Here is a 22,996-nt window from a genome sequence, read left to right as displayed (position 1 = left end):
TGCCAGTTGAGATTGGATTCTTCATTAGGCCAATTACGGGCCGCTGGAGGGAGAGAGCACTGCGGTTTGGGACCGGGAGGTGGCGAGACGCTCACCTGATTAAATAGAGAAATGACTTAAGAATGACAGGAGTTTACTCAGCCGAGGCTCAACCTGAGCAAGACGCTGGAGTAATTAACAATTACTGCACATTCATTGCTTAGCACAGATGTTAATTGAACATGCTATTCTACTCAAAAACATGACAGAGCGTTGGGCTGGTTATTCAGATGGACCAACAGATACGTTACTCAGACCCAACAACTGACGCCAGCAGGCATGAGAACCTATAAAAAGCATTGACAGATGCCTGCAGCTCAAATGAGAGGGAAAAATAAACTAGTTTATCATAACAGTTCGATTTTCTTTACTTTCTATTAGGCTACGTTACATTATTACTTTTTTTTTTTACTTTTACAATATTACATTATTACTTTTTTTTATTTAATCTTTTTTTTTTTACATATGTAATTTTTTTCTCTGCACGGTAGACTACTATAATTCCTGTCATTTATATGAGAACAAAGTGGGAAGGCGAGAGAGAGAGGGGTGATATTTCCCAGTTCAGCAGACTGAGGTGTTTGTATATGGTTATGGGGCTGTGGCTGGCACTCCAGTCATTTGAATAATGCATGATGGGTAGTTTATGCATAAAGGACAAACACTTTGAGGTGTTATGCAGCAGCTGAGAAGCCTCACGGGGACAAAAATATTGAAGACTTATCTTGTATTCACGGTAAGGCTGGGAAATACATCGAATATGCACAACGCCTTCACGGTGAATTTCAGGTGTTATTCATTTAGTTTATTGTAAATATTGTGATGATTTTAACGTTCTTATTATTATTTGTCCAGACTAAGTTTTGTGACTAGCGTCACTATGATAGTTTTAAGACGCCTCTCTCCGTATTTGCGATTCAAACGGCAGATAAATGGCGTCTCAGTTAGTTCGATTCATTTTTGTGAATCAGTTCAAACGAATCGATTCAAAACTCTGATCCAATTATTCATTTACATCACTCAAATGTTCACTCACGGAAGGCATTTATCAAATTAAAATGCCTGAAAATCAGTATCATATGTTATGTTCCTTTTATTATAAGTAGATTTTTACTGTTTTAGTTCTTGCATTAGCGTTCACAAGGACCCCAAATGGAAAAATACTATAGTAAATACTGTTTTGAACCATAGGCCTACTAAAGTAAATTGTAGTATACGGTATATAATATAGTATTTACAGCACTTTGTTAATGAATGCTACAGCATATTAACTATAGCGAACTGATACACTGTAGCTAATAAATACTGTAGTAAACTTTAGTTTTTACTACAGTAAACTGTAGTGTATTGTAGTATAATATACCCTATAGTTGTAGAAAACTTAGTACAGTATTGGGTAAAGTAATTTGTTTATATTACTATAGTTGTTATATTACATTAATTCAAGCATTTTACTATAGTATAGTTCAAAAACACAATAGTATTTACTATAAATTACTATATTTCATGTCAGCAACAAACAGAACACTGCGTTTGTTGACATTTGTTCAGTGTTATGTCGTCTAAACTAATCTTCGCTAAACAATTCCAAAAGTCTAACAAGCTTATGAGAACATTATTATAGAAATGTCAAGCCTGTGTTAAGTAGAAATCACTAGATGCTATGCTACAAATATCAGTCAGTTTCTGTGCCATTATATGAATAAAATCCACATAAAATCAGTAAAAACTGATATGTGTCACGTCATTACATTTAGCATTCTTATACTAAGTTAACATGCTATATGTCCCTGACATGCACCTGTTGCTCTTTGTTATTGTATGATTGATTTTGTACAGAGATCAATGTAATAAATCATTGTTTTTGATGTGTGTTTTTTAAAGAAACACAATCTATATCGCTGTACAGATGGGTGATTGTACACCTGTCATCAAATGAATGTGACAGACAGGTAAAGACAGGTGTCAAATGTGCAGAATAAAGACAAAAGCATATTTATAGCTTCCACAGGCAAGAGGTGGGAAATGTTTGCAAGGTGCAGACAGAAACATGAACGGGGAGGTTTGCAGCATATCAGACATGAGACAATAGACTGAACGAGAGCAGAGTATGCACATTTATGGAGTTCGTTTATTTATTGCAGCTTAATTTAAGAAAATCCACACAACATGGTCTTAGAATATATCTATCTATATCCATATCATCTATCCATCCATCCATCTATATCCATATCATCCATCCATCTATCTATATCCACCTATCAATGTCCATATCTATATCCATCCATCCATAAATGCAAGGCAAATGAAAGATGTTAAAATTTCTTTCATCCAGCCCTTTCTCATAAGGTTTTGTCCAATCGAATGCTCTATAGAACGTGCGGAAGTAAATCAGGGGTGTGCTGTATACTAAAAGCTGTTGGCTATTTAAAAAGTACACACGCTTCGATATGTCCCACTTCTACTTGTGTTTCTGAGTCAACAAGGGAAAAAAAACAGCAATTTTCAAGCCATTTTATTGTGTGCATGCACAGACACAAACACAAGCACAGAAAGTCCCTCACATTTTGTGTCGCTTGCATTAAGACACACAATTCCACATATGAATAGATGAATGGGACACTATTGAAATGTACTGTATAAAGCGAAATGAAAGGCACATACAGACAGTCCTGCCTGCACTTGTGGCCCACTTCCCTCAAGGTTTCTACTTTTGTCCAGAACAACTGGGTTAGCAGATAAAAGAGACAGAACTGTATAGGGGAGGGGAAGAGAGAAAGACATTTAATGAAAGATATTTAATGTTGGGAAGAAAAGAGCATGTTTATTTAAAACAGACAAGATGTGTTTTTGATTAATTTTAGATTTGCTTCAGCAGAAAAGTGTGAAATCTAGCTGTGCATTTCAACTCGGAGGTGTGAACGCCTCAAAGCGAGTGTCGTTGATATTATAAAAGGAAACATAAGAATAGAAGATGAGAAGTAAGAAAAAGGGAAAAAGTGATGCTTGGATCCTCTGGTCTGTTAATGGGTTGGACCGATGCGTCATTCCTCCTGGATTAGAATTCCGGCTCGTATAAATAGAAGGAGTATTTTTATCCCTTGGTCTTCTCCTCCTCCTCCCCCTTCCTTCCTACTCTGAATAGTATTAATTGCAAATCATCTGTTCAGCCTTAATAATACACATAATAAAAGCAACAAACACAAGAGCATGAATGCCATCAGAAGCTAGTTGATGCAATCTCATAGCTCACTGAGTTCAGGAAGAAAAAAACAAGGTCTTGAAATCAAGTCAAGATGATCAGAGAGGGCAAAATGAGAGCGGGAGAGATGGTCTGTGGGCTGGCTGCAGTGGTCCATTTAGCTGCTGCCCAGATGGTCCGAAGGAGGAAAAAACAAAGCGTTAATCACCATCACGCAAACGTGCCATCAGGAATATTAATGGCTAATTATAAGACCTTTTTAGCTTCAAACATTTCATGTGATGCAGTAATTGCCTTTTGATTTAAGGTGATAACGCATGATCATGTTGGAGTGGGAATTTTTGGAAGAAAATACCTTGGAATAGCATGAGATATGGTAATCGTTCAAACTTTGACTGTTTTCATACTGTAAATGACCTCATAGTTAATTCTACATTTAGGTTTTAACTATAAAATCTCTAACCATTTGTGGAACAGTTTTCAGTTTCAGTAAGATCACTCGGATAAATATTACTGTTATTATAGCATTTATGATTCTTGCTTTCAATTAACCTGCCTGTTCATGTAGTGTCTGCTGCCACCAAGTGGACAGAGGACTCACGTTTTGCACTTGCATCACTTTCTGCATTATCACACATACACTCATCTAGTAAAACAAGAGATATTTCATAAATACATATGCGTGCATCATGTACTCATAAGATCTGTGTGCCCAGAAACACATTTACACATAGAGAGCTTAGTACATTGCTTGTTGTATCACAGCACCTTAATAATTTACCCCTCCTCCTCCTTCTGCTACAGAATTGCATTGCTCCCAGAGCATCAACTGAAACTCCTATTCATGATTCATGAGGAAAAAATTGAAGATAGTGTTTTTTACATTAGCATGGATTAGGATGGATACGATTCCGGCTGAGGTTTTGGTATGCTGTGGCTTCAACAGCACAGACGCTGGCCTCCGGAGAGCCCTGAACATCATATGTAGGCCTGTACGTATTTTCATACATAGAATGAATCCTGGCTGCATGACACATATGAATTAATCAGTGTTGCCGAAGGGTGTTTATCTTTGGAAGTGCACTCGCTTTCAAATTTAGATGTGTGGTTAGCTGTAAGTGAAAAAGCAGGTGATGGAAATTTCCCACCATGCCCGCAATCTGTCCTCTCCCCCAGTAAACTCAGCAGATTGCATTTTCTGATAAGACAACCAACCCCCTCTATTAAACAGTGTTGCCATGACGCCTGAGGAATAGTGAGGAAACACTTCAGTTTCCACCTCGACACCTACCATTACCATTAGTAGTGCCGTCTTACGGCACACGTGCACTGAAAGAATCCTACTGCTAATGGTTCCTGAAATCCATCATAGTGCTTTCTGCTATTATGAACACAGTGTGTAATTATGTTGGACTGACAGATACTTAGGGTTAGGGGGGGTTTATAAAAATGATATGTCTTTTCTAACCACTCAAATCTAAATTTTTTCCAGTGGTTAAAAATAAGTAAAAAGTAAATAAATGAATACCCTAAATGTCCTGTCCATTAAAAAACTGACTAGAACTTTCACGTTACATCTAAGGTTCATAAACTCAAACACCAACTGTCAAACAGTTGAGTGCACTTGTAAACAAATGCATATTTATAAACAGAAGTTAGTTCCAGTCTTCAAATTTGATTGGCTGAGAAAAGTTCCAAGAGTGCGGGTACTTAATAAAAACGATAATAATAGTAAAATAAAAAACAAAAATCAGTTAAAGCATTTGAGGTTAAAGGGTTAGTTCACCCAAAAATGAAAATAATGTCATTTATTACTCACCCTCATGTCGTTCTACACCCCAAAGACCTTCGTTCATCTTCGGAACACAAATTATGATATTTTTGACTAAATCCGATGGCTCACCGAGGCCTGTATAGACAGCAATGGTACTTCCTCTCTCAAGATCCATAAAGGTACTAAAAACATATTTAAATCAGTTCATGTGAGTTCAGTGGTTCTACCTTAATATTATAAAGCAATGAAAATATTTTTTGTGAGCCAAAAAAACAAAATAACGGCTTTTTAACAATATCTAGTGTTTATCTGCTTCGGAGCTTTATGAATCTTTTGAGTCGAATCAGGGATTCGGATCGCGTATCAAACTGCTGAAAACGTGACTTTGGTGCTCCGAACCACTGATTTGATTCGTAAAGCTCAGAAGCTTCATGAAGCAGTGTTTTGAAATCAGCCATCACTATATATTGTTAAAAAGTCGGTATTTAGTTTTTTTTTTGGCACACAAAAAATATTCTTGTAGCTTTATAATATTAAGGTAGAACCAATACATGAACTGATTTAAATATGTTTTTAGTACCTTTACGGATCTTGAGAGAGGAAGTACCAATGCTGTCTATGCAGGCCTCGCTGAGCCATCGGATTTAATCAAAAAGATCTTAATTTGTGTTCCTAAGATGAACGAAGGCCTTAGGGGTGGAGAACGGCATGAGGGTGAGTAATAAATTACATTATTTTCCATTTTTGGTGAACTAACCCTTTAAAGGTGCGTCATAACTGGCGTAATTACGAGATTCCAACTTGTAAAGAGAGTTCACGTCCTAGTAGAACTTGTATTTACTAATTGTAAACTGGGAATTTTCTGAAAGCTCTGACTGGTACCACATGACATCTGTACTACTTGACCACTGCAGATCCAGGTGTGTTCACACCATGTCATAATTACGAAATTCCAACTTGTAAAAAGCATTCACGCCCTCATAGAACTCATAATTACAGCTTGTAAACTGGGAATTTTCTGTGAGCTTCAACCTGTACCATGTGGCCGCTGCAGATTTACTTAGGCGTTGATAGTGTTGAATGTCACAGGTTATCTCGTAAATTACAGTCATTAGGACATTAAGTGAATGCGGCAAAACACGGAGTAGTTTTTGACATTTCAAAGATTTTGTTTTATAGTGCCCATCATAGACCAAATTACTATAGAGGATATTTCAATTACTCTTTCTATGTGGTAACTGTTGAGCAAGTCAATGAATCATTCACTGAAACTACACGTTCTCAAATGCTGATTCTTTCAAGAGCACCATTACTGTGTGGTCTACTGTGGCTTTTTTAAAGGACTATTTTCCAAAAAATAAACAAGTGAATAAAAACATAATGGCAATGAATGGCAGTGAATGGCAATGTCCTGTTATGGTGCAGCATTTATCATTCTTCAGCAAATGCAGTCATTTCAATAGGAATCTACACAATTTGGAAAAATGAGGAAAGATTTTCCCATGCAGATTTTGCATAGGGTTCAGTTGGTCTTGCAAATTCAACACATTGACCAACAGACAGCTGCTTGGATTGAAAGTAACCTCTGTGTGAGCTATGCATACATATCTACACTAATAGACAATGTGTAGGTATAAGGTAATTGCAGCTTTTTATCTCACAGTAACTTTTGCAAATGCAATTGCAACTTTTTTTCCTCACAATTGCAAGTTTATATCTCGTCACAATTAAGTCATTACCTTTTTTATTCTGTGGCAGAAACAAGCTTCCATAATTCCAAAACTGTTTTAAAAAGAAATCGCATATTTAAAAAAAAAAAAAAAAAGCTATTCGTTCCTGTTGACTCTCCCCAGTTTGCGTCACAATCCACAGGAGATTAAGCCCACTTAATCAAACACTGTCAAAGGAAGGACGGTGCGCCCCACTATACCTCCATCCACAGGTGCAAGGTCATTTACGTTGCTAAGTGATTGTCCCACACACACAACCAGGTGTTGAAATCTCTCGTGCTCTCTTCCTTTAAATGGCTTTTCTCCCTTCCTGTCCCTTTTTCACTATAACGAGAAATCCTTTTGAACGACTCCACTGCGACTCGGTGTTAGAAATATGCAGCTTTAATTCCAGAGCCCCAGAGCCTTTATTGCCATTTACATCCTCATTACAAATGACCAGGAATCCATTAGGTTTCTGTCATCCCCCGTATCTCATTAAGATGGGCTCTATCTAGCCTGTTCCTGAAGGCCTGGCCCCGGGACAAAAAGAAAGTAGAGATCAAGCACATTTTGGGAGGATGTTCACATACTGATGAGGTGACAGGGTGCCGCCACTGGCCATCTATCTCTTTATTTGCAGAAAGAGTTCTAGGGATATATGGATATTGCAGTGGCCGAGAGCAAAAGATGAGTTTTATAAAAAGCACGTAAAGGGATCAGGTTGACCTGTGAGCCTACAGGGACCAGTAACATGAAGAAGCCACCTTTAACTCCCATAATGTGCTTTGAATATACATGCATAACCTATTTAATTCAGCATTTGAACTCTTGCCTCTACAGAGAATAGTAGTACTGGGATTTTAATAAAGGCATCGGCTATTTGCGTTAAGTCACAACGGTAGCATTTTCTTAGCGATAGATGCTATTTACACTAAGTGAAAATAGTAATATATTCTATTTACACCATGTAAAAGTATCAGTTCTTTGCAATAACAGTAAATCGTAATTAGATGCTATCTATACTTTATATTGGCAGATACTATTTGCACCTCAGTATTTTTGCAATAGAGTGGAAATGATTATATTTATTAAAATTATTAAATAGATGCTGCCTTATTGGGAGAATAACAACCCTCCCTACCCCTTCCCCTAACCCTACAAACACTTTTAATATTATTAAACACTTGTTCGCAGTTTATTTCCACTTTTAGAATATAATTTTCATTTTTGTTAAAAATAAACGCGAACTCGGCAAAAGGCTAATTCGAACCCACGTCGATCGCTTTAAAAGCCAGATCTGCGAGACTTACTCGCTACTGAAGACGCTGAATTCTGTGCGTCTTTTTTAAAACTCAAGTGGCCCAAAACAGACATTGGTGGGCGGAGCTAGTGTAAATAGCATTTGCCAACAAGGGACGCTATTTGCACTTAGTGTAAATAGACACTCCGTTTAAGGCAAGACTAAGGGACTATAACTAAACCAATTTATGATAACTACAGTATAATGATAATTATGGAAAGCTCAACTTGCTGCAACTGAAGAAGACACATGCAAATAAAAAAAAACACCAGCAAATTAAGAAAACATCATCAGTTTGACAACACCTGTGCTGCAAATACTCGTATAAAAGGCCCTTTAACACCAAAAGCCTCAGGCTGAAGGAATGTAAATTCACACCTGTACAGTAAAGGGCGCAGCTCAGACATACAAGCCTTTCAGCTGTGCTGCCATTCTGGAATACAGAAGAATAGGATGCAGGAGAAGTAGTAAATGAGTAAATGTATGCTCACATTTAGTCTAGAACTTGGCTAGAATAACCATCATGTTCACACAAGGCCTCTGCACTTACTTGCGGAGAGCTGTCAGTCAATAAATTTATTTGAAAAACTCACTCAGATATTTTGTTGTAAATTTAAAAGTAATCTGTTTCTTTACTAGTTACTTAAAGTAATCTAAATATGTAACTCGCATTACTTATGCGTTACCCCCAACACTGGTTGTCAAAAAATGTTTTCTTAATTTGCACCGTAGATAATGCCTATAAAGTTTTAATAATCGTTCTAATTCTACGAGAATAGCTTATTTCACACACAACAAATATAAAGAAGAAGCGGAATGATATCGTTGCATTTGCTCTTACTTAGCCAACGTATCCAAGATAGTAGATGATCTTTCTGCGATCCTCTGTATCCTCATCTTCCTCACATCCATATGTTGCATCTGATTCCTGCACCAACAAAATGGTCATCAATCAATACGAAAGCCCAAATCGAGCAATATATGAAGAGACTGAAATATTCTAGCGTTTTCAGCTTTTCATATTTATTAAGACTCTGACATGATGATAGATGAGCAGAATGTTTGATATAAACCGCATACTTTTAACCAAAAAACAAACAACAACAATATTGATGTCTCTAGCAAAAAAGCATGCTTGTCTGAACTGATTGGATTCATAAAACTGAGAATATTGCACATTCAAATTATGGGGCAGAATCAGGAAAATAAAACAAAGTTATGCATTTTCATTCTGCTCATTAAACTGGAAAGAAACAAGCTTGATAATTTGAGCATTTCACATTACACCACACACATATTTCATACACTTCAGGCCCTAAAATGTTACATTCCCAGAGTGCATTGACTGATTAATCTCAGTTGGAAGAACATTCCACTCTTATTTGCCTCTGTGAAGGAATTTTCCTCCTGATATGTTTAATGTGGTTCACCCAAGTTATTGTTTTAGTGAGACCTGAGAGGAAGCTCATCACTCTCAAGATCTTGATTTGATACCAGAAAGACTGTTGTGCTTATTTACTTATGTCTTTCATGTATTTATCTGGGATTCATTGGAAGATATTGCTATTTTTAATCTCAATCAACAGTATAGCTCAAACACTGACCTGAAAGAACTTTTCTCCCAGCCAGCTTGCAGTGATTGAGCCTGTAACTAACACCTCATTAACTACACCTGGCATTGAAGTAGTGTGAGATCGCCCTCTAGAGGTTGTGAATGAAACAAACACACGACATACAGTCATGTATAAAATGCTTTTGAAGGCTGCAATACTTAATGTTACTTTTATTAATAAGTTTGGCCCATGTTGATATGATATTGTATTTCCATTTATTATTTTGGTTACTTAACATGGTTAAGTGAATTGTTTTACTTAATTTAAGGAACAACAATTCCACTCTTATTTGCCTCTGTGAAGGAATTTTCATCAATGAAGACTTTCCATGTTTATATCTTCATTTTTATATCATTTTGATTTTATATTTAGGGTGTCTCTGTAATACTCTGTCCAAGGACTACAGGTGAATATAATATAATATAATATAATATAATATAATAATAATATAATATAATATAATATAATATAATATAATATAATATATATATAATATAATATAATATAATATAATATAATATAATATAATATAATATAATATAATATAGACATGGACAACAGCACATTATCAATTAAAATTTTAATATGCCAGCACAGTTTTACCAAACAGAATAAAATATCAAACAATTAGTGTTTCTCCATACATTTCTATTTTAAATTCATACATATAAAATCACTATAAAATGTTGCTCTTTAACATAGTCACTGTAAAAACTGTGGGATTTCAAACATTCACATGCTGAACGGTTTTTGCTACACCGTTTGGTACAAAAAAAATCTCATCTAACCAATCACACAACCCAGTCTGTAGGGGTGCTGGGCCACCCGGGACCGGTTTAGACCCAGTGTGAGCCTAAACCTAGTCCACTAGGACTAAAATATCAGGCTTTCTCTGCTCAAACTAAGCTCTTGATCAGGACCGGCTGCAAACCTGGTCCAGATTTAGAGACTAAATGATGTTATTCCATCATAAAAATAAGACCAGTTTTAGCATTAGATAAAAAAAAAAAAAGATTAAATAACTCAGCTGTTAAATTACGTCTGTAAATGGTCCGGACAGTAACTCGACTTATAACAAGGTGGACGTGATTTAGCATGTAGCATCTTCAAAATAGCAACTGCTAAGCAGTGCAAAACCATTTTATCATTCACTTCTGCTTCAAACATTCTCTAGTCTCACAACATCTAAAATAACATGATACAAAAAAAGTTACGGTACATAACTGAGCGTGAAATGAACACATAATGAACTTTGGATAAAGCATATGCAGATATAGAAGACGAAGACGTTTTCTTGATTATTTGTAAAACACAGTGAGTTAATATGTCATGAAAGGCATTGTCGGTGAGTCCCGTCTCTTTCCCAGGACGATCAGTAGAGTCTTTGCATAGTGGAGAGGATCTAAAGACATTCTGTTAAGGCACTGTGACGTGGAAAGGGCTCCCGGGCACCATTTCTTCACCCCATTTGACTATGAGGATGTAGTCTCCTTTCTCCTTCACTGTGTATGTGACATTGTACATTCTGTTGCCCATGTGTTTGACGTACACTTCCTCACAGGGAGTCTTTGGCCCATGCACTCCTACCATTAACATGTTTGTCCCTACAAAGAGAAAATAAAAGCTGTTTAGTCATCTGTATATGTGCATTATGTACAAACATGCATGCATGCATGATTTTTTACTGCTGAAAAAGTTATGTACCTGCTTTACTGCAGTCCACCGTGAAGGTGTTCTTCTGGCCAATGAAGGCTTTGGAGAGTCCGGCCCCCCTGGAGACCACCTTACTGGCATCGGACGAGAACTTTGGCAGGGTAGAGAAAGATCCAGCCACCGAGGATGATTTTGTCACTGTTTCCACCAGAACCGATGACGTTTCGTGTAGAGAGTGTCCACCGGACAGACGTGCACCTAGAACATTGAATTTCTTTTTATTGATTTGTTTCATGAGAGATAAGATGTTGTTCCATTTGGTAGTTTTACCTTCAAATCATTACCATCTCAATCTCAAGTAAACAGTTTCACACATTTTCATAGTTGTCATAAGCTTGTGTGGTTTCAAATCCACTGCATCATATTGCACAATAATCCTGCCTGGTCATATAATATCATATAACCAAACTTTTCCTGTTTCAACATGAGTGCTGAAAACCTTTTCAGCTTTTAATTATAATTATTTACTCATATTTATGTATTTGTCTGAAACTTCAAGATGCTATAAGGGCCATTTTTTATATGTAAAATTCAAGGAACGACAATACAGGGTTTTTTATGTTTATAAACATTTTAATCATTTTTATTTTATACTTTTTAAATATATTATTTTATTATATAATATATTTAATATAATATATTATTTAATTTTTTACTTTATTTTATGTTTTGTACTCTGTAACATTCTGTCCATGTACTACAGATGAAAAATACCCTTTGGCTAACGGTGGCACATCTACAGTAATGTTTATTGTTTATTTATTGTTTATTTGGATCCACATTTCTTGCCATAAAAAATACACTTTAAAAAGATTTTGGAGGTAAAAATAAAGAAATGGCAAAGCAACCAAACAGGTGTCGCACTTTACCATCTAACAGGACCAAAAGCATTTTGTTTAATAAAATCACTATTTACTGTATAAAATGTGACCTGCAATTGTTACCTTAAAGAGCTATTTCTAATTGATTTAACCCATAACACCTGGTTCTTGCTATAATATAATATAATATAATATAATATAATATAATATAATATAATATAATATAATATAATATAATATAATATAATATAATATAATATAATAGGTGCTATAAGAAGCCTTTTTTGAATGCCATGCATACATAGGTCCCGACTACCTGACAGATATGTGTCCTAAGAAACCACACCTATTTCTGTGTTAGTCCTATATGTAAAGAGCAAAAAAAACTATAGTAAAATGTGTTATGTCTCACCAGAGACTTTGGCTTTGAAGGGGCTGCCCACGATATGCTGCGGTCCTCCATATTTGATGGAGATGAGGTAGCTGCCGGGAGCCATGGGTGTGTAGGTGACCTTGTATCCTTCTGGACACTCCTGACAATCCATCTTCACTTTCGATGGGCCATCAATGGTAACTGACAGAGCTCCTGACCCAGCGTTACACGTGTTTACAATGAAATCAGAGGGTACACCTGTGAAGGATGAGATGTATTGAGTGAATGTATGTGCGTATGTATCTTAACCCTTGTGACTGGCTGCTTGGTTGGTTGGTGTCATACCTGTAGTTCCCCCCTCCAGTCCAGGCCCAAATGCAGTCACCATTCCTGGATCTCCTGCCTGGCAGGGTTCCCCTACACGGATCTTGAAGGGACTGCCTGGGATGTGACTCCCGTTAAAACGGACATCAATGGAGTGGACGCCGTTCTCCCGTGGAATAAACCGTATGGCGTGTTTATCTGTACAAACAGGCATGCAATGTTGAATAAGTTCAAATGCAATCTCTATCAATATACTCTAATGTAGGGTGTTACATTATTTATTTTTTGTTTTATTGTATTTATTGTATTTCCTTGTATTGTATTATGTTTGTATTTCTCTATTTTACCTCCATTTCCTGTTTTTGTAGCGCTTTGGGTATGAGAAAAACGCATTATAAATAAAATGCATTATTATTATTATTACAATTATTATTATTATTATTATTATTATTATTGTTGTTGTTGTATAATTAATAATACACACAAAATAAAAAGTATAAAAATGGTTTAATAGAATAATGTAACATTTATATAACATAATAATAATAAATAAGAAAAGACTCAAATAATATACAAAACAACAAAATAATATAATAAAAATTAATGTATTAACAATGTATAAATATGTTTAGATAATACAAATAATAATATATAACAAAAAATAATCTATAAATAATAATATAAAAAATAACAAAATAATATAATACAAATTGTTTAATAAAATAACTTATTGCATAATACATAAATATTTATATACTATAAATGTAAATAATAACAATAATAATATATAAAGCAAAAAATAATATTAGTAAACTATTAATGTAAATAATAATATATAAAGCAATATATATATATATATATAAATAATAAAAAATGAATATAATAAAATAGTCTAATACAATAAAATATTAAATAATATATTTAAATTATATATTATATATAAAAATACTATACCATATAAATATTAATATACAAATAATAAAATAGTATAATAAAAATTGTTTAATAAAAAAATAATACATAAAATCATATAATTAATTATAGATCAAATAATTCCCCTGACTTTTTCTATGCTTGAGTATGTGCTCACCATTGTCTAGCTCAGTGATGTAACACTCCTCCACTGCTCCAGACGGTGTGTGCACCTTAGCATCAATAGCCCCTCTCGCTCCGTTCAGCTGCACAGCAAACGAGGCCTCCTGATTCACCTTCAGACCCATCTCCTGCTGAGAGAGAGCCACACAGACTTAGTATTTTAACAATTTTTCAATATAATCTAATCTTCAGAATTTTAAAGCCGAGTAGGTAAAGATGTGCCTTTCTCAGCAAGCATTTTCACAAAGGCCAGCATAAAAAATGTGCTACTTTGCCATGCTCATTTGTCTTTCCTGAGAAACTCCTTCATTCTTAGTGAAGGGAACTGCAAGTACACTTGTCTCGTCTCATGATAAGCTGTTCTGTGCTCTCCATCAAGTGCTCTCACAGTCTCTCAAAGACTGTGTTGATAAAGGAGCTGCCATCCGCTCTCAAGAGTCCCTGAATCTCACCCGTCCCGCAGCTACAGAGAATAACGACCCCTCTCCACTCAACTTGGTGCGTGTGTTTGATCTACAATCACTCACCTGCAGGCTGGTGATGGTAAGTAGGCGGGCATCATCTGACAGTGATGCAATGGGAACGATGAAAGGGCTGTCTGGGATATGTTCGTCATTAAATTTGATTGAAACCTCGTAGTCACCTGAAATTAAATAAATAAATAAAATGAGGAGGAAAAAAACAAACAAGACTGAGTGCCATTGTAAAACACATATGTGTAATTGAAAATTAAAATTAGCACATACCAGGCTCCTGTACTACATAAGCCACCCCACAGGAACCGTCCTTCCTGTCCTCAAAGGAAATCTCTGCTTTGCTGGGCCCCTCAACAGCTATAGACAAACCGCCAGCACCGGCCTCACGAGTCCAGATGCTAAATTCAGCTAAAAATCACACATAAAAAAGGATTAAAAATTCTGTTAATGGCAATAAATAAATAAATAAAAACAAACAAAAACATGCAACATACAAGTAATGTTTGCACTATCCAAGATAAGCAGTGCCTGACTTCCTGTCAGTGTTATTTTAGTATTATTTATAGTATATAAGTATATAAATGATATTATTTATTTATATTTTGAATAAGGTTTTATTTTTATACATTTTTTAAATTTAAAAAAAAAAAATAGCTTTAATTTTAGTAATTTTGTTATGTGCTTTTGTCATTTTTTATATTATTTTTATTTTTATTTATTTTTATTTTATTTCAGTTTTAGTACTTCAGTACTTCAAATTCAACTTATTTTATTTCTGTTAGCTGCAAAGGCAACATTTCTAATTTTATTAGTATTTTTTATACATTTGTAATCAATTATATATTTAAATAACCCTAACCTAACCCTACATTTAATTTTATTTAGGCGTTATTTAAATTACCGAAAACAATTTTTAATAGTTTTAGTTAACAATAGCACTAATGTTGCTTCCTGTCTCTTACCTGGAACTCCAGCCACACCCCTGTCCAGTCCAGTACCACCGGCCCGAACCTTATGGGCCCCTCCCTCTCCCAGGGGCCCCACGGTGAACTGAAAGGGGCTTCCAGGGACATGTTGGCCCCTGTATTTGACATTGACGGTGTGGGGGCCCATCTCCTGAGGCACAAAACGCACACTATAGGCGCTGTCCTCGCCTTCTACGATCTCAGCGTCATCCGTGTTACCGCTGGGACTCGTAACCTGTGCGGTCATCTCCTGTGTACCTGATTCACCTGAGAGAAGAGAGAAAGATGGATGGTGTTAAGAGCATGAGAAAGAGAGGAGGAGAAGGGAAAAGAGACAGGAACACATCTGAGACATTTCACATAAAATTTCAGGCATTTCTTCTATAAAAGAAGATGTTTTGGCTGAGCTGGCCACAGAGCTGACGGCTGCTCAGATTTTCCAGCTCGGTTCTCCTGTCATAAATGTCTGCGGTGGAAAAAGTGCGCTCACTCCCGCTCAAAAACCCCATAAACACACACACCATGACATCATCACACACACATACACAATAACACAAAAGAAACTTGTAAGAGCAGCAAAACTTAAAGGGATAGTTCACTCAAAAACAAAAATTCTGTTATCAGTTATTCACCCTCATATTGTAAAAAAAAAATCTCACACATTTGGAACATTTTAAAAATTTTAATTTTGAAGCTGAAATATACCTTTAACCAGCAATCAATGCACACAAACACACACACACACACACACATGCACACACCCTCTGATTGTCGGCCCTGGCCGCTGCTGAAGGTTCCCAGATTCTCCCTGCCCAGAAATCCACCGAATACGTTCCTGAAGGGGTCACCCCCCACCTGGGTGCTCTCTTCCACCCGCACTTCCCGCTTGGTCTCGCCTGCACGGGTCTTGCTGATCTCGGTGCGTTCTGTGCGTGTGTAGGTGTGGCTGCTGCGGGTGAAGGTACGGGTGAGTCGCTCTTGGGCCGACACCATCTGAAACCAGTTCCCTATAGATGAGGAACCCGGAAGACAGAGGAGAAAGGAAAGAGGAGAAGGAGGAAGGAGGGAAGCGATGAAAAAAGAGAAACTGGAAATGTTTCTGAGTAGAATGGAAACAAATTCCGTTTTTGTTTTTTGTTTTTAACAAAACTACTTTAATTAAATTCTATACAGTTGCATTCGGAACCACTCTGATTCAAGAGACAGGAACACATGATAGTGGGAGTCAGTGAGAAACAGATGGAAAAAGAGACAAACCCTGTGTCCGAATATGCCTACTTCCCAACTACATAGTAGGCGTAAAACAGAAAGTAGGCATGAGACAAGTAGTATGTCTGAATTCATAGAAAGTAAGAGAAAAGTACCCGGATGACCTACTACTTCCGATTCTGAACTTTACCATGAGGCCACAGTAAAGCTACTACTGATGCAACGCTACTGATGCTGGTAGGTCACATGACAGTGACAACATGATGGATGGAGTACGTGCAAATTTCATTCTTACTACCCATATTCATACTACACAAAACATACAATTTTAACGGTCATGAACTAAGTATCAAGCCAAATGTAGATCCTACTAGACATTATGCAATTTGATTGCATTGTCTCATTCCATCTCTGCTCACCTGGAATCTTGAGGTTGAGGTCACAAGTGCTGCCCACTGTGGCGATAGAGGGCGCCTGCCTCTTTCTGGTAATACTCTCCTTCATTCGCCCCTCGCCCAGAACCTTCACTGTAAATGGACTTCCTGTAGAACAACATTAAGAGTTTAAAAGAGTCATCCACCTCAGAAGGGACGCATCTCAAAAAGACTCATTTTTGAGGGCTGTGCTGTACCTGGCACATGTTGGTCTGCAAATTTGATGTTGATGATGTATGTTCCGGGTTCGGTTGGGCAGTAGGTCACTTTGCATGTTCCGTCTTCCACATCCGAACAATTAATGTCAACTTTGCTTGGCCCCTCGATCGACAGACCCAGACCTCCATAACCTGACGTAGAGACCAAGTAGGATTTATGTATGCTCCAATACTCCAGTGCGCAAACGTAGCTCAACTTTTCAGCGAATCTAACCTTCATAAATCCCAAAATATACTTCAGTTTTTCCCCATATGGTAGGGTATGCTTACAGTGTGCGTGACGTAAATTTCGTCATTAGCGTTTGCACATGCAAATTGATTTTTGTTTTGCATGAATTAGTTGGTCCACAAGGTGGCAACACTGCCTCGCCTCGTTGTTTCACAGTCGGAAAGAAACGTTTGAGATAGAACAACAACATCAAACTACAGGAGATGGCAACAACAATAGATGCCCGTGATGAACAACGCTTGTGTGAGGGGGTTCAACTCTAGTTTAAAGGGATAGTTCATCCAAAAATTAAAATTATCCCATGATTTGCTCACCCTCAAGTCATCCTAGGTGTATATGACTATCTTCCAAGCATTATAATGGTAGTGAACAGAGGGCCTGTTTTGAAGCCCAAAAAAAATGCATCCATTCATCATAAATATAATCCATATGGCTCCAGTGGGTTAATAAAATGCTTCTGAAGCGAAGCGATGGGTTTTTGTAAGAAAAATATCCATATTTAAAACTTTATAAATTAAAATAACTAGCTTCTGCCAGACGGCCGTACACATCGATTTGCGATTTGCCCTTTAAAAGAGTACAAAGACATTTTTTTCACTTATAACTTCTGGAGAGAAATAGCGCAGATCATGGACAAGGATGAAACTTTCTACTGATAGCTATCAAATGAAGCATACTTTGAAGGGCTAAGTGCGCACACACTAAGCATTCACGTCAAAACTGAAGTGTACCTTGGGATTAAGTGCATAATACATATCCTAGAATATAATTTACCTGCACTTCTGGTGTCCACGATAAACTCAGCCACCTCAAAGGTGTGTCCCTCAATCAGACCTTTTCCAAACACCTTCACTTTACTGGCATCTCCAATCTCAGACTGACCCACCATGATCTTGAATGGGCTGTTGGTCACGTGTTTTCCATTCTTCTTCACACTGACCACATGCTCACCGACCTCTTTAGGAGTGAAGGATATTCCTGAAGGCAAAGTGCAAAGGGATTGAGGTCTTTGTTCCAGTTTAATAGAGTATTTCATGGTAGCACTATCATATCTAACAAAAGCGATAGGCCTCAGGATTTGGCTTTACATCAAAAGCCTTTTCTGAGCTGATAGTTGATTCTCTTTGAAATCACAGGAAGAAGCTTTTGCTTTCAAATCTGCTTTTTTGAGGCAAACACTAAGGCGTCACTAGATCAGAAAGTTTCAGTGTCTGATTGCTGACATCAGTCAGAGGTCTCATACTTTGTTGTTTTGAAAAACCTAAAAGGTGTCTTCTCCAAAAAAAAAAATTATTCTCTTCAGGAAAAATGGACCTGAATATTAGTGATTATTATTTCCAGGGCTGTACACAAACATTCGTCCCAATTAAATGCTCTGTAGAATAAGAATTCCCTTCCCTATAAAACTATGTGCAAATCATGGTTGATGGCCTTTCAACGTGTCCTGCCTGAACTTAATATGATCTGGCTTTTTTACAGGTTGCTTTATCAGTTCAGTCATGACGCAGGTAGGTGCTGGCAGGTTTGATGAGTGACTTACCAATGTGGCGGTTTGGCAGTCTCTTCAGCAGGCAGGGCTCCTCATTGCCAGATGGGGCTCTGATACTCGCAGTCAGGGAGCTCAGGTCCGTCTCTGTGATCTTCAGAGACACGTCTGTGGCCGTGCCAACGTTCAGCTGAGAAGTTCTCATGGAGTCATCGCCTTTATCAAGAATTGAGAGAATAATCAATAATAGGAGCAATAATCAATAGTGACTTTTAATATATATATATATAGTACAGTCCAAAAGTTTGGAACCACTAAGATTTTTAATGTTTTTAAAAGAAGTTTCGTCTGCTCACCAAGGCTACATTTATTTAATTAAAAATACAGTAAAAAACAGTAATATTGTGAAATATTATTACAATTTAAAATAACTGTTTTCTATTTGAATATATTTCACAAAGTAATTTATTCCTGTGATGCAAAGCTGAATTTTCAGCATCATTACTCCAGTCTTCAGTGTCACATGATCCTTCAGAAATCATTCTAATATGCTGATCTGCTGCTCAAGAAACATTTAATGTGTACAATTGTACAAAATATTTGTGTACAATACTTTTTTTCAGGATTATTTGATGAATAGAAAGTTCAAAAGAACAGTGTTTATCTGAAATCTAATCTTTTGTAACATTATAAATGTCTTTACTGCCACTTCTGATTGATTTAATGCATCCTTGCTGAATAAAAATATTCATTTCTTTAATTTCTTTAAAAAAAAAATAAAAATAAAAATTCTTACTGACCCCAAACTTTTGAACGGTAGTGTATAATGCTACAGAAGCTTTGTATTTCAGATAAATGCTGTTCTTTTGAACTTTCTATTCATCAAGGAATCCTGAAAAAAAAAGTACACAACTGTTTTCAACATTGAAAATAATCATAAATGTTTATTGAGCAGCAAATCAGCATATTAGAATGATTTCTGAAGGATCATGTGACACTGAAGACTGGAGTAACGATGCAGAAAATTCAGCTTTGCATCACAGGAATAAATTACTTTGTCAAATATATTTAAATAGTACACAGTTATTTTAAATTGTAATAATATTTCACAATATTACTGTTTTTTACTGTATTTTTAATTAAATAAATGTAGCCTTGGTGAGCAGACGAAACTTCTTTTAAAAACATTAAAATCTTTAAAAAAAAACATAAAAAAAAAATCTTAGTGGTTCCAAACTTTTGGACTGTACTGTATATATATATATATATATATATATATATATATATATATATATATATATATATATATATATATATATATATATATAATGGAAAAAAATGTATATTAAAACATGAAAAAAATTGGAAAATATTATACATAATATACATAAAAATATTAAACAGCACAACTGTTTTCAACATTGATAATAATAAGAAATGTTTTATGAGCACCAAATCAGCATATTAGAATGATTTAATTTAGTAAAACTTTCAGCTTTGCTATCACATGAATACATTACATTTTAAGATATATTAAAATGCAAAAGTTTATTTTTAATTGATTTCAATATTACAGTTTTACTGTATTTTTCACCAAATAAATGCATCCTTAGAGAGCATAAGAGACTTTTTTCAAAAACATTTAAAACATCTAACCAACCACAAACTCTTGATGTTAGTTCTTGTTTATTTATTTATTATAACTATCAAATATGATCCAATTATTAAAATAAGCATTCACTGTGCGGGTGCAACCCCAGTTCCGTTGCAGAGAGAAATTATAGGGGCAAAGTGAGAGTGAGACTGGAGGAGGGGGGAAACAGCTGCTTCCTGTTTCTAAAAACTGCCTACTACTTTTAGAAACATTTTACAGATGCGGTTAAATTCTCCAGGTGTGAAGGCATGCGCACACACATAAATACACACGCCAGCTAATTTAGTGATTCGCAGACATTATGGAGAGACATAACTTTGCCCTCTCTTGTTCATCCTCTCTCTCTCACTCATACCCATATTTAGGCACACACAAACCCCAACCTGTGATCTTGGCTGTAAAGGGGCTTCCAGCAATGTGCTTGTCATCAAACTTGACGATTATGTTGTAGTCTCCTGGGGCCGTTGGCAGGTAGGACACAGTGCAGGTGCCATCTTTATTATCCTTACAGCTGATCTCTGCCTTAGAGGGGCCCTCCACTGCCAAAGACAGACCTCCTGAGAGAAGATGAGAGTGCAATATGGATAGTTAAAAGTCTGGCAATCTGAGACCGATGCAGTGCGACTGTGAGGATCCCAGGCATGGTTTGTGTATTACCTTCTCCAGCGTCCTTAGTGACAATTGTGAAGGTGGCAGGTTTGTTGACCATGCCGTGACTCAGACCAGGGCCATATGCATTCACGTGCCCGCTGTTGATGGCATCCACATAGAACTGCAGTGGACTTCCTGTAGGGAGATATTAAAACTGTCATGTTTCAAAATGATCAATGGCAAATATAGACATTATTTAACAGACTAAATTATAAGTGTTGGAGGTAATGCATTACAGGTTATGTAATCAGATTACTTTTTTCAAGTAACTAGAAAAGTAAAGCATTACTTTTAAATTTACAACAAAATATCGGAGATACTTTTTCAAATAAGTAACGCAAGTTTACTTTGTTTTCCAATTTATTGACTGACAGCTCTCCTGTTTCCATTTTCCAAATCGGGAGTAAGACGTTGTGTAAACATGATATTCTAGACTAGTTCTAGACTAAATGTGAGAATACATGTACTCATTTACTTCTTCTCCTGCAACCTATTCGTCTGTATTCCCGAATGGCAGCAGCTGAAAGGCTTCTTTGTTTGAACTGCGCCCTCTACTGTACAGGTGTGAATTTACATTTCCTTCAGCCTAAAACTTTACATTTGCCAAAAATAGAACAAACAGCCCAGCCCAGATGGGAAAAAGTAACACAAAAGTAACTTTTTCATAAAAAGTAACTAAGTATTGCAATTAGTTACTTTTTTAGGGAGTAACGAAATATTGTAATGCATTCCCCAACACTGAAACACATTAAATTTCCAGATTTTAGAACAAATGTCTGATTGTTTTAGTACCTGGTATGTGATTTCCATCATATTTGATGTCCATCTCGTGCAGGCCCTTCTCGGTGGGGGCGTATTTTACTGTCACCGTCCCGTCCTTGTTATCAGTGATGTTGGGACGGGCGGTCTTACCAGAAGGCATACGTACCTCACCTGGAAAAAGATAAAATGCCTCCTTTTTAAATATGTTTGGCTTTGCAAGCACCTCTAATGATTATCTATTTGTTTGTTGATTAATTATTAAAAAAATGTTTTTTATTAATCAGTAAGTGTTAATACCTGTAATCTCCCCCTTTTGCACAGTAAATGGAATGACAAGATTGAACGGGCGGAGCATTGGCTCCATGGCATCCACAGCAGTGACTGGTTCCTCCGTGGCCTAAAAGAGAAAGAGATTTTAGCATCACTGCACTGCTAGCTTAGGAGAGTGAGAAAGTGCATGCAAAGGGTTAATGGCTGGAAAAAATGAAAAACAGACAAGGGCCCAGCCTGGTTGAGCTGCAATAGATGAAATAAATTTGTAAAAGCAGCAGCTACAAAGCCAAATAAAAGAGACTTTTTTGCAAAACACCGCCTCTGCAATGGGAGATCAACAACCGATTCATTAACTCTACAAATGCATGACCAGCCAACTAGCCGTTTTAATAACTTGTTAAAAAGATGTCAGCAGCAAAGCTCATGGGAAATTAAGCAAAGTTGGATGAAATAAAAAGGTGTAATGATAAAGGCTGAGGAGCAGAAAGCATTTAGGATGTAATCTGATGACTACGGGTGGTGTGTACCCAGTGGGGGGTGTAGCCCTTGTAGGGGGCGTAGGGCTGCTGTAACTGCAGTTTATCACACGGTTCCTCAATTATAGGGATGGTATCAGATGCCTGGAGAAGGAGGTGGTCACATGTTCAGGGCTTCACACAACACACATTTACAT

At 36.5% G+C, this 22,996-nt stretch overlaps 1 protein-coding gene across 12 annotated transcripts in view; it reads right to left on the bottom strand.

Moving 5' to 3' along the window:
• Positions 1–10,203: 10,203 nt before the first annotated feature.
• flncb (filamin C, gamma b (actin binding protein 280)) overlaps positions 10,204–22,996 on the bottom strand; it is a 59,227-nt gene continuing 46,434 nt past the window's right edge. For 3 of the 12 annotated variants that reach the window (XM_048154396.1, XM_048154401.1, XM_048154407.1), the window contains 18 exons: positions 22,851–22,943; positions 22,348–22,447; positions 22,081–22,221; positions 21,295–21,423; positions 21,021–21,194; positions 19,038–19,199; positions 18,272–18,475; positions 17,248–17,400; positions 17,036–17,158; positions 16,169–16,414; positions 15,405–15,674; positions 14,713–14,850; positions 14,494–14,609; positions 13,962–14,097; positions 12,893–13,069; positions 12,587–12,805; positions 11,345–11,551; positions 10,204–11,244 (listed from right to left, as the gene is read on the bottom strand). In XM_048154396.1, the coding sequence (XP_048010353.1) occupies positions 11,057–11,244; positions 11,345–11,551; positions 12,587–12,805; positions 12,893–13,069; positions 13,962–14,097; positions 14,494–14,609; positions 14,713–14,850; positions 15,405–15,674; positions 16,169–16,414; positions 17,036–17,158; positions 17,248–17,400; positions 18,272–18,475; positions 19,038–19,199; positions 21,021–21,194; positions 21,295–21,423; positions 22,081–22,221; positions 22,348–22,447; positions 22,851–22,943 (2,976 nt within the window). In that variant the 3' untranslated portion in view covers positions 10,204–11,056. The remainder of the gene's footprint in view (positions 11,245–11,344; positions 11,552–12,586; positions 12,806–12,892; positions 13,070–13,961; positions 14,098–14,493; positions 14,610–14,712; positions 14,851–15,404; positions 15,675–16,168; positions 16,415–17,035; positions 17,159–17,247; positions 17,401–18,271; positions 18,476–19,037; positions 19,200–21,020; positions 21,195–21,294; positions 21,424–22,080; positions 22,222–22,347; positions 22,448–22,850; positions 22,944–22,996) is intronic. The other 9 variants (XM_048154397.1, XM_048154402.1, XM_048154400.1 and 6 more) reach the window with 6 other exon arrangements.

The sequence above is a fragment of the Megalobrama amblycephala genome, linkage group LG14 (assembly GCF_018812025.1).
Source record: "Megalobrama amblycephala isolate DHTTF-2021 linkage group LG14, ASM1881202v1, whole genome shotgun sequence".
NCBI classification, from domain to species: Eukaryota; Metazoa; Chordata; class Actinopteri; order Cypriniformes; family Xenocyprididae; genus Megalobrama; species Megalobrama amblycephala.
The sequence above is the reverse complement of the archived record's forward strand: the minus strand, read 5'-3'. Positions and strand labels throughout refer to the sequence as shown.